The sequence below is a fragment of the Tupaia chinensis genome, unplaced genomic scaffold (assembly GCF_000334495.1).
Source record: "Tupaia chinensis unplaced genomic scaffold, TupChi_1.0 Scaffold000187_1, whole genome shotgun sequence".
Classification (NCBI taxonomy): domain Eukaryota; kingdom Metazoa; phylum Chordata; class Mammalia; order Scandentia; family Tupaiidae; genus Tupaia; species Tupaia belangeri.
The window spans coordinates 2823394-2836356 of record NW_006159662.1 but is presented as its reverse complement, the minus strand read 5'-3'; the positions used below and the strand labels follow the sequence as shown (position 1 = coordinate 2836356).

At 50.8% G+C, this 12963-nt stretch overlaps 1 protein-coding gene across 1 annotated transcript; it reads right to left on the bottom strand.

Annotated features, from left to right (window-relative positions):
• Window positions 1–932: 932 nt before the first annotated feature.
• On the bottom strand, window positions 933–8793 carry CACNG5 (calcium voltage-gated channel auxiliary subunit gamma 5). Its single transcript, XM_006146763.1, has 5 exons — window positions 8598–8793; window positions 6695–6781; window positions 5137–5277; window positions 2753–2898; window positions 933–2563 (listed from the first exon to the last, which is right to left on the bottom strand). Exons 1-5 carry the CDS (start codon window positions 8791–8793, stop codon window positions 2306–2308), a joined length of 828 nt encoding a protein of 275 aa, XP_006146825.1. The 3' UTR covers window positions 933–2305.
• Window positions 8794–12963: the final 4170 nt, after the last annotated feature.

Below are 12963 nucleotides of genomic sequence, written 5' to 3'. Positions count from 1 at the left end.
GGAAACAAAATGGAAAAATCCAGTTACCGAACAACCCGCCTATGGTGGGCTAATTTGTGTGCCTCCCCCACCAGCTTCATGCTGAAGCCCTAACATCCCCTCCCTTGTGCCTGAGAACATGACTATATTTGGAGAGAGGGCCCTTAAAGAGGTGATTAAATGAAAAGTAATTGGGCCAGCCTGTAGCCTCGTAATTAAGGGAACCGGATCTCACACAGCCCACTGCAGGTGGATTCCCAGCCCCTGCAGCTCGGAAAACATGCTGGGTGTGTGTGTGTGCGTGACCTGAATCCCGGCAGGAAGAGAAATGGAGGAAGAGGCTTACCATGTCTTTCCTGCTGTCCTCGCTGGTGAACGCACATGCCTTCTGGCATTAAAAAAAAAAAAAAAAAAAGGAATGACTTGCCTACTGACCCTAATCCAATATGACCAGTGTCCTTAGAGGAAGGGAGGGACGCCAGGGGCACACAGGCACAGAGACCACGTGTGGACACAGTGAGCCAGTGCCATCTGCAGGCTCGGGAGAGGGGCCTCCGAGATCTTTGACTTTGGCCCCAGAACTACGAGGAAATAAACATGTGTTTTTAAGCACACGGCCGCGCCCGCGTCTCTAACAGTTTGTTGCAAGCACAAGCTGACTACTATAGTACCTTCCTGAAGGTCACGTACATCAGGTGTGCGGCTTCCTGACCCACCTGCTGGAGCCCAAGTGTGGCCCACTGTGGCTTTGCCTTTTCAGAACCTGGACCAAGCTGTGGAGTGATGGTTAAGGCAGCGGGTCCCATATGGCTGACTGCGTGGTTCACGTCCCAGACCTGGCAGCTTAAAAAAAACATACCAGTTGTGTGTATGTGTGTCCCCCAAATCTAGAGGATGGAGAAGGGATTGTGGCGTGGCCATCCTCCATGTGGGTGTTTTCCCACTTAGGCTCTGTCTCTCTGTGGCGGGCACACACGCCTTCTGGCAAAATTAAAAAGCAAAGAAAAAAGAACCTAGGGGTATCTTCAAGAGAGTAGGAACAGCTGGCATAGCAAAATCACACAGCAGAGAGAGCTCGGCGTTGTTTTGCTGCTCAAGATCTCAAACCCCAAAATGTACAAGCAGAGCTGACACCCAGAGAACCGAAGGGGTCCTGGCTTACACTGGCTCCCAGGGACTCCCAGGACTTTGGGCAAAGTGTGTCAAACCTCCTCATCTCTTGTTTCCCACCAGGAGACAGGCCTCAAGCTGCCTTGTCTTCTGGAGCTATCTGATTTTTCCATGTGGGTCCCATAATAGGAAGCAGATGCTCCATATTCTACCTGGGCAGCCCCTGAATGTTCAGACCTCAGGAGTCCATCATTCTGGGTCTGGCTGCTTAGGCTCGAAACACACCCAGTGTCATAAATCCAGTCCAAGACCCACTTTGAAAGCTGCCTTCTATTTAGGTGGTATAGACAATCTGTGCATGATTAGATTTTAGGGCCCTGGTCTGCAAATACTGCCCTTGTTAAGCAGAGACCATGTCCCCAGGGCAGTAAAGAGTCCCTGGTGATGACAACTCAGGCCAGACAAACTCAAAAATCCTCTCAGCATCCCTTCTTTGGGTTAAGGCATTAAAGACCCCTTCGAATGTGTTATCGAGGGGCCATACATAATAAGATATCCTTGGCCCTTAACAGCCCCTTAGGGCCCAGGTCCCCAGCTGAGCTCTGGTGGGAGGAGGAGGGCAGATACACAGCCTGGGGTTGAGGGGTCACAGACCCACGTGGTATGGAGAGAAGGGTTGACGAGAAGGGATAAGGATTTCAGAAGGAATACTGCCTGCCTGACGTTTCTGAGCAGCCGAACCTCCACACTGAGTCACCTTTTGGCCCGATGGCCCAGATCATGAGCGTGAGGATCACGCTTCTTGGCAAGCACAGGGGTCCAGGTGGGTCTGTGGGAGGAACTTGGCACCTCAGAGTGGGCCTTGGCCTGGGGCCCTGGGGTGGGCGGTGCAGGAACGATGTTCACCTAGAACTCCAGCCTCTGGCCTGGGCCAACCTGCTGCTTCCCAGAGCCACTGCTTTGATTGGCACTCCAGAGGTGGGGCTTCACCAGCTCTCAGCCAATCAGCTCACCCCCTGACTCCAGACTCTCCCACTCCCACACAGGGGACAGTGAGAGCTACTTGGGGGAATAAGGGGAAGGACCGGTCAAGTAACAACAGTGAAGCATGGAGCGGCCTGGCCGGCCAACCACAGGCTTGGGGCTCAGGGACCAGCAGGGGAGACAGGGAGGGCTGTCTGGTTGTCCCCAGTCCAGGGAGAGAGGTGGCCGAGGCTCAGCAGGGAGAAGACGACATCTGGTCGTACTCAGGGCACTTGAGCAAGGCTGGGTAGTTGCTGTTCATCTGCAGGGAGGCGTCGCTGGAGATGTCGGAGGGGCTGCGGCCTCGGACCCAGGCGTCCGGGTGCAGGAACTGGCCTGAGTAATCGGAGCAGTTGCTCAGACGAGGGCGGTAGAAGCCGGGGTGAGGCCTGTACAGGTCCTCGGCAGTGTACCTCTTCATGAACAGGTACACAGACATCACCCCAGCACTCTGCAATGAGAGGAAAACAGAGGAGGCAGCTGGTCAGGGCCGGCCCTGGGCACCTCCAGGACGGAGGAGACTCGGGCAGGTAAGGGTGTGTGTGACACGTACGGGGGATGAGGAAGGGAAGGAGAGTGGGTGGTGCAGGGTGCCTGGCCCCACCCAGCCTGTCCCAGAGGCTCAGTGCCTGGGCTTTACCTCTGTTAAAAGGAAGGAGATGGCGGCGAAGGCGAACGACCACCCATACTTGTAGTTGAAGTAGGTCTCCGCGTCCTTGGTCCTGTTGAGCATCTCATCGTTGATACTGGAGATATAGAGCACCAGGCCCACCACGAGCGACAGACCTGGGGGAGGCAGGGGAGGGCAGGGACACTCAGCACAGAGGCCCAGGAGCTCACTGCTGTGGTGTCCTCCCCTGGGGTTCAGGAACAAAGCTGTCAGCCTCACGGAAGCAAGACGTTCTCAGGGGAGCAGGAGCTTTCCTCTTGAGGACCCTGTCTAGACCAGCACCTTCTATTAGGTCTTCGGAAAAGTCATGACACAATTTTACATAGAAAAACAGAGAAATGTCATGAGTTTTCTGATGACCCAGTAGATAGCAGAAGGTAGCATATAAGAGAAAGTTCAGTTTTTAACTCCTGAGCCACGGGTTGGAGTTCTCATCCCAGGCCTACACTGTCACATCTATGCCTGAACTCCTGCCTTGGACATTCTGTTCATTGGGCCTAGACTGGGGCCTTGGCACTGTTGCCTTAAAAGTTTCTCAGGTGACACTAATGGGATCTAGGGGTGTAAACCACTGAGCTAGCAAGTGGCTTTTACTAAAATGGTGTCCTTGGCAGAGGTGGTCAGGGCCTCTAATCCCTGTGTCCAGTGATGGGTGGTGCATATCCCCATTGGTGGGGTCTACCGTGGTAGCTGTGGCCTGGGTAGCCCACTCGATCACAGGGTGTGGCCACTCAGATCCTCAGGCAGGAGAGGGGAAGAGTTTGCCCAGATGGCAGCAGCAGTAGATGAGGAGGCCAGTGCACCCCAACTCTGCCATTGTGCACGGGACTGCCTCAGGCTACCTCATCAGTTAGCAGCTGTAACTGAATCAGAACATAATTAATTACTCTGCTGTGAGTGTTCAGCTTTAATTCTACTCACATTATTTTCTGAAATGGAGAGCAACTTCAAGGATGAATATTAAAGAAAAATAGGTGTGATTCCAATCTTCTTTTGTACTTAACTCAGATTTGGATCACTGCTGTCCCAAACGAACCTCTTTATTGTTATCATTAAAACAACCTTAAAAATAAATAAAATGACTTCATGTGCCCCCGCTTAATTCTGGAGTTCTGAGCCTGCAGAGAAACCTCAGGTATCTTGAAGCTATGGAATAGCCTTGGCCGTTGTGAAGTTCATAGAAGGAAAAACAAAGCGCAAGCTTAACTCTGGGTCTACACCTCTTAGCAAAGGATGGGCTAATGACATTGCAGGTACTCAGTAAATGTGTTAGGTTGATTGGCAGAAGGTTGGAAAAATGGATTAGTAGGTGTAGAAGGGGTGGCAGAGGAGTTGGCAGGCAGACTGACACACAGGCATGGACAGATGTACAAACTAAAGGATAGATGGGTCTGTGGATGGGCAGATGAATGGATGAATGGAAGGAGAAAGAATGGCTCTTGGGCATCGGACATTCTGAATGTCACTTGGCTCCCAAGCTCTGCTGACAGGAAAGTGTTGGGAAAAGGATCCTAAAAGGACTTGAGAGTCAGGTGGCAATTAGAATGTCCAACGGCTGTTTTTCCTTCCTTCCATCCATCCATCCTTCCATCCATCCATCCATCCATCCATTATTCAAGCTTTCCACCCACCATTTTCCATTTGAGCATTTCCTCCAGTTCCTTCCTCCCTAATTGATCAGTTTAGGTCACCTAAGATATGAGGGGACTTGAAAAAGTTTGTGGAAAATGGAATTGAAGTATGACTTTATTTTGGTGCCAACAATTTTGAAATCCATGCATATTGTTTTCTAAAATAAGTATTTTTCATGGATTTTGGGGGAAGACCCCTCACACAAGGTCCAAGTCACTCCTGTTGCTGCGTCATTATTTCCAAAGAAGGTAGGGACCAGCAGGTGGCTGGTGGTTAAAGCACTGGACATTCCCTCATGACTGACCACAGTTCAAGTCCTGAATCTGGAAGCTTGCTTTTTCGCTTCCTCTCTCTCTCTATGGTCACATTAAAATAAATGAATTAATAAATAAAATTAAGTAAATAAAAAAGTAAGGGGGGTGATGTGTGGAGTGAGGAAAGAACCCAGTGTTCTAATCCCAGTGTGGCCCCAGGGTGAGCCTGTCAAGTCACTCCTTGCCTGGAGCCTCTGATGCTCTTCTAGAAGGTCATGGATAGCCCTGGGGTCATCTGAAGTCTCCTCTAGCTCTGACCCCGTTTTATCCAGATTACTGACTCAGCTTGTCCTATTTCCAGTGCCAGAGGTTAACTCAGAGCCCTGACCAGGCCTTTGCAACATAGAGCTGTTTAGGAGTTAAATATCAAAAGTCCTGAGTGCCCAAAAATAAAATAGCATAACTTACCTGAGAGGATAAAGAAGATGCCAGAGACAAAGGCCAGTATTGTCCTGTGGGGACGGATGTGGCCAATGTTGCTCAGGATAAACCCAATGAACATGAAGAACAGGCTGACCAGAGGGAATGGAGTGGCCGAGCGAATCATTTCTAATTAAGGGGACAAAGGACAGCCTGTCAGCCTCCAGTGACTTGTTCACCCTCCCACCATTCTGGCAGTGTCTACCAATGGGTCCTGAAACCCCTACGCCTGCATGTGTTCCCCAAGTTTATTCTCCATTAGGTGCCCTGGGGGCCTCCCAGAACTAGCGAGTCCTTTGTCCCTGAGGGAGGCTGGAAGGTCTGACTTCAAGTGTCCACATAGTCAGGGCCTCTGTCTTCTCCTCCAGATATAAACTATTTCCTTCCCGAGAGTCTCAGCTGTCGGCCAGCCAGGCAGCCATGGAAGGACCTGGTCACCCCATCTTGCTTCCTTTCCTGGGGAAATTCACCATTTTCGTGGACAACGACGGCACTGAGTGGTACAGGGAACGGTCACTGGGAAGCAGTTCAGTTGTTACATGATAAATAGTTTGATCTCTGTTCCTGGTTCCTGAGAGACAACCTCTAAATCCTTGGAATTTCCAAAATGGAATTCACGTTATTCATGGTGGGCCCCTTGCCACATCTGAATTTGTGCTAATGAAGTGACTCTGGATTGGTGCTAGAAAGACCACCAAGTGTTTTTTTTGCGCCTGACTTCTGGGGAGCAGAGGGCACCTGGAGGTTGAGATCCGTCACATGACCAATAATTCAATCAGACATGCCTATGTAATGAAACCCACTAAAAACTCTGGACACCAGAGCTCTGTTGAGCTTCCTGGTTGATGAACACATCAATGTGTCTGGGGTGACAGATACCGATCCCATGAGAGAAGAGACTGAAGCTCAGCACCCTTTCATTTCTGGCCCTATATGTCTCTTTGACTGGTCCTGACTTGTAAATTTTATAAAACTGTACTGGTAAGTCAGGTTCCTGCTTCCCTGAGTTCTGTAAGTTGTTCTAGCAAAGTTTTGAACCTGAGGAATCATGGGTACTCCTGAATTTGTAACCAGCTGGTCAGAAGTGTAGGTGACCTGAGGACCTCTGAACTTGTGGCCGTTAGTGAAGTTGGGGCAGTCTTGTTGGGGGACCAAGACCTTAAACCTGTGGTGACTGTGGTAACTCCAGTGCTTAGTATCTAAATTGTACCACAGCATTGCAAGTTCATTCTAAAGGTCTGAACCAACTCTGGCTGAGGCCAAGTCCATGAAGTCAGTTTTATTGGCATCCAGAGGGTTCAGTTCCCTTGGTGTGGATGCCCACTCACTTGCCTGGGTCTCAAGACTTGGGTGACTCCAGCACTAGAAAATTCCACTGCTAGAAAATTCATCTGCAGAGCCTTAAGGAACTCAGGCTGACACAGTCAGCTGAGCTGAAGGACATTAGCTCCTGAGAAATACAATCCATTGGTCACCCCGGCTTTCCCTCTGTCTTCGTCCTCTCTGTCCAGTCAGTGGCCCAGGTTGGAAAGTCTGAGGCACCTACTTAGAACGTTGACCGTGGACTCGGATGTCATCTGGGTGTTCATGGGCATCACATATTCTATGGTGAAGCAGCGTCCCCGCTCCTCACCTGTGGAGACAAGAATCAATTCTATTTCCAGATCTTTCTTGAAAACGGATTTGAAGTTGGTACATTCAAATGGCATTTCAGATGCTTTTAGGATCTTTGGCCCACTGTGTCTTTGAACCCAGACAGGATCCAAACCTTAGTAGGTCCTGTGCCTGGCTGGTCACCCACAGCAGGGGGTTGGGAGCATGTTCTGACATCACCGCCTTTCTCCGTGGAGCACTTCTGTGAGGATGGACCAAGCATTGATGTCCATGGAAAAAGCTCAGCCCTGCACTCTCTCCATGCTGAATAGACATTTGATGCTACCTCATGCCTTTGGACAGAAGGGGCTAAAGATGGTCCGGGGCTGATTTAGATTCCCTGGTGGCAGTGTCACAAAGTAGAACCCCTAAAGCCTTGTCAACCACTTTGGAAACCAGATCTGGTGATTTCAGGCTCTGTTGATTTAGTCCGAGACTGAAGCCACACAGGCTGGAGCCATGGGAGACGACGTCAGGGTTGGATGTCATTCCCAAATCAGAGTCAACAAGTGACCAGGAGGCCAAGCCCTGCTGCTCTGTACCTGTGGCAGCCAACCACCACCCCTGCCCATAAAGCTGGGGGAGAAAACTGTGAGAACCAAGCCATGTCTCTTCCACACACACCCCCCCCTCCACACACACAGGTTATAGGGTCCTATCCAAGAGGACCCAGAGATGACACTGTGGCAATCTTGGCCAGCTCAGGCTTGCAGCCTCTAGCCACTGACATGAGATGCTTTCCTCGTGCGGGCTGGTCCTAGGGATGGTAAAGGGATGGAGGACAGACCTCCTAGAGTAGGAACTCCAGAGTTTCAGAGAAGCCCTAAGTGAGTGAAAGGGAAGCCCAGACAGGCAGGATCAAATCCTATACCATGATGACACTGTGGCAATCTTGGCCAGCTCAGGCTTGCAGCCTCTAGCCACTGACATGAGATGCTTTCCTCGTGCGGGCTGGTCCTAGGGATGGTAAAGGGATGGAGGACAGACCTCCTAGAGTAGGAACTCCAGAGTTTCAGAGAAGCCCTAAGTGAGTGAAAGGGAAGCCCAGACAGGCAGGATCAAATCCTATACCATCTGGGGCCAGTAGGTGGCATGGTGGCTAAGGCACTAGATTCCCATATGGCTGACTGTGGTTCAAGTCCTGGACCTGGCAGCTTGCTCTCTCTCTCTTTCATGAGCACATGAGCCCTCTAGCAAATTAATAATAATAATTAATAAAATTAAATAAATAATTCCTAAACAAAGGTCCTATACCATCCTATGAGGCTGGAAGGACCTGTGTGTGTGTTTTATCTGTGCCATTTCATGGATGGAGGAATAAGGCAACCTAAGTATTTGCTATGCTATAAACTAGAGGGTACAGGTGAAGCTGAGTTGAAGTGCTTTTGCCTCCCAAACCTTCATTTCCTCATTTGCAAAGTGCAGAGTAACATGGCCTGCCTTGCAGTGCTGTTGGGAGGATTACACGAGCTCAGTAGTTGTTCGCGCTATGGCATGCAAGCACATCGGAGACCCGTGCCGTGTCATTCTCATTCAGCCCTGGGAGGCAGAGGATGGGAAAGATGTGGTGACATTCGTCTTTCAGGAGAGAAGTCTAGCTCAATGAGACATCCCCAGTCAGGGCTTGAGTTTAGAACGGGTCCTGGTTGCTGGAGAGAGCACCGCTTAGAGTTTAAGGGGGCCATCTGGGGCAGTCTGCCTCCTTCCAGAATGTCCCAGGCATATCTTGCCAAGGAGAGACCTCTTGGGGCAGGTTTCCCGGGGGTAAGGGCTGACCCCAGCCCCAGGGCTCTCACCTGCAAGGAAGCAGACCCGCCAGAGTCCCGAGTGCAGGGACATCTTGATCTCAGTACTCTGGTTCTGGGGCAGGATCACTCCCTCCTCCAGGTACAGCCAGTAGTCGGTGCTGACGGCGATGCCCAGGAGACCCAGGCCGCAGACAGCAAAGACGCTGCTCAGCAGGGTCAAGGCCTTCCTCCCGCAGCCGCTCATCTTCCTGACAGTGGCTGGGCAGCAGCTGCCGCGGTTCCAGCAGCAGAGTAGGCTCTGGAGGCAGAGAGAGGGAGAGCAGGAGGTCATGGCCATGGCCCTGAGAACACCACGATGAGGGGCCCCGGGCAACGACTAAGGCCCACCTTGCCTGACTCAGTGGATGAACAAAGTCCACCAGGCGACTTCCTGGACACCAGACCCCTACAGCAGAGATGCACGCCCCTCTGCTCCCCATCAGGAATTCACTGCTTTCTGACAGGCCCCCACAGGGACCCCTCGTCCTCTCTGGAAGTCCCTCTTGCCGGGTGCTACCACTCATTCATTCATTCACAATGCACTGTGTCAGATGTGGGGGTTACGAACATGACCACGAAGAGTTCTTGCCCCGGAAACGTTTCCCATCCACATGACAAGAGCCAGGTGAGTTGTCTGCCTGCTAAAGTCAGTGGCACTGTGCCCAGCAAGCAAGTGACAACATTATCATGTAGCAACTCCTCTAACAAGAAAGCCCAGGATGCGACAACAGCTCAGAAGGGGCTCACCCTGTGGGACTCAGAAGCAGGCAGAGGTGTCTCTAGAAGACGATGGAGTCTGGGACAACCCAGATGTCCTCTCACCCAAGCCAGTCATGTTTGCAAGGGTGTGTGCTGTCTGCATTTTCAGCACCCCTTGCAATATCACAAGTCAGAAGTTAAGAACTAGGATGTGAGTGATGTTCAGGAAAGAGGTGCTCCAGCACCTTAGCAGGGCCCTCCAAGCTCAGCACCCTGCTGGTGTCCCAGGGGCACTGCCCAAGGGATGGCATCACGCCTCAGCAGAGACCCGAGGCACGGGTGGATGTTGACACAGCTGAAAGGGGAAAGAAGCCAGACTCTTGTGCAGAGGGTGAGCTTGCTGTGGGAGGGGAAGAGTAGGGAAGATCAGTGCTGTTTGAGGCAAGGAGGGCCTCCTGGCCTGGATTCCCCAGCACCAGCCCTGCCTTAGCTTGACCTGGGAGAGCTGATTGATCTCTAAAACAAGCCGTATTCTGGCTTCCTGATTTGTGTCTGCAAAGGTACCATGTCTGCAAGGCCGGAGATCTCCGGGGCTGGGGCTGCATCAGTCCTTCCTATATTGGCTTTGACCAGGGAGGGAGATGAAAAGCTAAACGGCCAGCCTTCCCTAGCAAGTCATGCATTCCCCATGCAAGGGCATGGGAGCTGGACGGCTCGTGCCCAATACAAATGTTTAATCAAGCACCTACTGTGTGTGGGCCCTGAGCTTGCTCCCATGGAATCTGCAATGGCGTCCTAGGCACTGTCACTTGCAGAGTTCTCAAGCTGGCAAATGTGAGACAACAGCGCCAGGTTACTATCAAGGTGGGACAGTGTCCTAACAGGAAGAAGTGGGGTCCCCAGGAGGGGCTGAAGGGTGGCAGGGCAGGCTGCCTGCCGGAGCCAGTTCTGTGAAGAGCCCTGGAGTGATGCAGGTTAAGATAGTTCAGATTCTCATAGCAGCTTGCTGAGCACTTTCATTTATATTTACACTTGAGGCTCACAAAATCCCCGACATCCGGCAGAGGAAATGGAATTAGAACCCAGAGGACGGAGGCCAGGCAGTAGAGCAGCAGCAATGGGACCGAACGCACGTGGGAAGGTCCTGGGTTTACTTCCTGGGACATCCCTGAGCACTTCGGGCACGTGCCTGTGATCTGGGCTAACTGAGGTCACGGTGGATCACAGTGTGGGGACCCTGCTAGAGGTGTCTATTTCTTTTATTTTTTTGGAGAGGTTATTTTTGCTATAGGGTGCGTGTGCTCACCAGACAGACAGAGAGAGACAGAGAGACAGAAAGCGAGAAATCACCCCCCAGGGGGGATGGCCATGCCACAATCCCTTCTCCTTCATTCTCCTCTCGGGATCTTGGGCACCTACGCACACGCGCCCGGCGTGAGTTTTAAGCCACCGGGTCCAGGACGCCAACCACGGTTGACTACATGGGAGTCCAGCGACATAGCCATTACGCTAACTCCTGGTCCCAGGTGCCTATTTCTTGAACCCCAAGGAAGACTAGCAGAGGTAAGGGGAAGAGAAAGAAAGGAAGGGACAAGACTGCCGAGTAGAACAACTGCCCATGTACTGCCAAGAGCCTTGAGCGGAAAACTGAGCCCTGCCACAAAACATCTGTGTAATGTTGGAAAATCAGCCCTCCTGAGGTTCATTTCTCTCCCAGAAAACATGGAGGAAGGGAGTAGAAATAAAAGCTAAAGAAGATCGGATGTCTCATTGCTAGGCCTCTTGCTAAGCACTTTACTATTTTAATTCGTACAGCTCTATTACCACCCCCATTTTATAGGTAAGCAAACAGGATCAGAGAGATTGAGAACCTCGCACTGGATCGCTCAGCTGGCAGGTGGCAGTGTACATTTGACTCGCGCCTTGCCTCACTCCCAAACCCTTTTTGGTACCACCTCCGTGAGTGTTTTCCAAGGTAGGCTCCATGGAGCACTAGTGCTATAGAATATTCTAAGAAAAAAAAGGAATCTGGTGGAAGGGTCCAGCAGTTAGTGTAATGGCTGTGTTGCTGGACTCCCATGTAGTCAACCACGGTTTGCGTCCCGGACCTGGTGGCTTGGAACTCATGCCGGGCGCATGTGCGTGCGTGCCCAAGATCCCGAGAGGAGAATGGAGGAGAGGGGATTGTGACGGGGCCACCCCCCTGAGGGGGTGATTTCTCACTTTCTGTCTCTCTGTCTCTCTCTGTCTGGTGAGCGCACATGTCCTATAGCAAAAACCTCTCAAAAAAAAAAGGACTCTGGTGGAAAAAAAACTTGGGAAGCATTGCATCTAGCTCTTGAAGAATCATATGGCACATTGCATTAAAAACCTGAAAAGCCTATTGAGCTGTGCTTATTCCAGCATCTTCTACACTTGTTTGACCTGCAAATGGCACCAAGTTCTGCGAAACCCATTTCGGGAACTGTGCTGCCACCGAGAAGAATGACAAGACCCGCCCTGCCCACTCTACAAGACTGCTGGGGTGATAAAATGCAACGGCAGATGCAATACTTTGAAAAAAATCTGAAGTACGATCCCAGTAGAAGGTATTATTATTAAGCAACAATGGACTAAGCTTCTAGCAGAGCTGACAGATCAGAGCTCCTGAAATACGACAGTGCTGCCTGGCCGAAGCTGAGCGGCCCATTTTAATGTTAAGCTTGGCAGAGAGATAAAAAAGATCGGGGTCTTGGAGATTTGGAAAGATTAAAGTGGAGAGGAGATTGGATCTGAATCTATAAAAGCAAGTAATAAAAGAAGAGGCTGAAGGTGACCTTGCCTGCCAAATTCTATGAATACAGACCCAAAGCCTGGAGTGTGCTTAGGAAAACCAAAAAGTTCTCTTTTCAGAGTATGTGATAGACTTATAGAACTCTACATAGGTTCAAAAATCCCAATTTTATTCATTACAAAATTATGGTTTTGCTCTTACTACATAATCATAGTTGTTTATATGTAAGTAATATTATTGAACAAGTGCAGATTAGCTACCAGACACTGCGCAAAGCTCTGCATGTACAGCATCTCACCAAGACCGCACATGAGGAGGTAGGATTAGCCCCGTCTCATGGACGGAGAAAATGAGGCTTAGAGATGTTAAGTGGCCTGAAGAACATCGTAGGTTCATAGGTGGGAAGGTAAATTGAAACCCAGGCCTAACTTCAGAGTCTAGGCTTGAACTAACCATCTCTCTGTTGAATAAATAAATGGGTCCGAGGCATGTTGGGGTGAAGGAGAAACATCCAAAGTTACAAGGGAATTTACAAACATAAGAGACACAGCGTGTTTGGAAAATGATCGTTGTAAGTGGCCAAGTATCATGGAAGGGCTGTCTTGATACCATTGGACGTCCATTGGGAGTCAGCAGGGCAGATCTTCGGGCATCCAGCTTCATGGCAGTGCACCATGACTCAGCATTTCTGGTTCTGAGAACCTCCTGTAGAGTGGCAGGGCCGAAGTTCCCCCCAACCACACATAAGAAAATCAAGTGCCTGAGGGAGAAGGCCCTGAGGTCACTTAGCCAGTTAAAGGGGGGGGGGGCAGGGTGTGACTGGGAATGGTTTTTTTTGGAGAGGTTTTTCGCTATAGGGCGAGTGCGCTCACCAGACAGACAGAGAGAGACAGAGAGACAGAA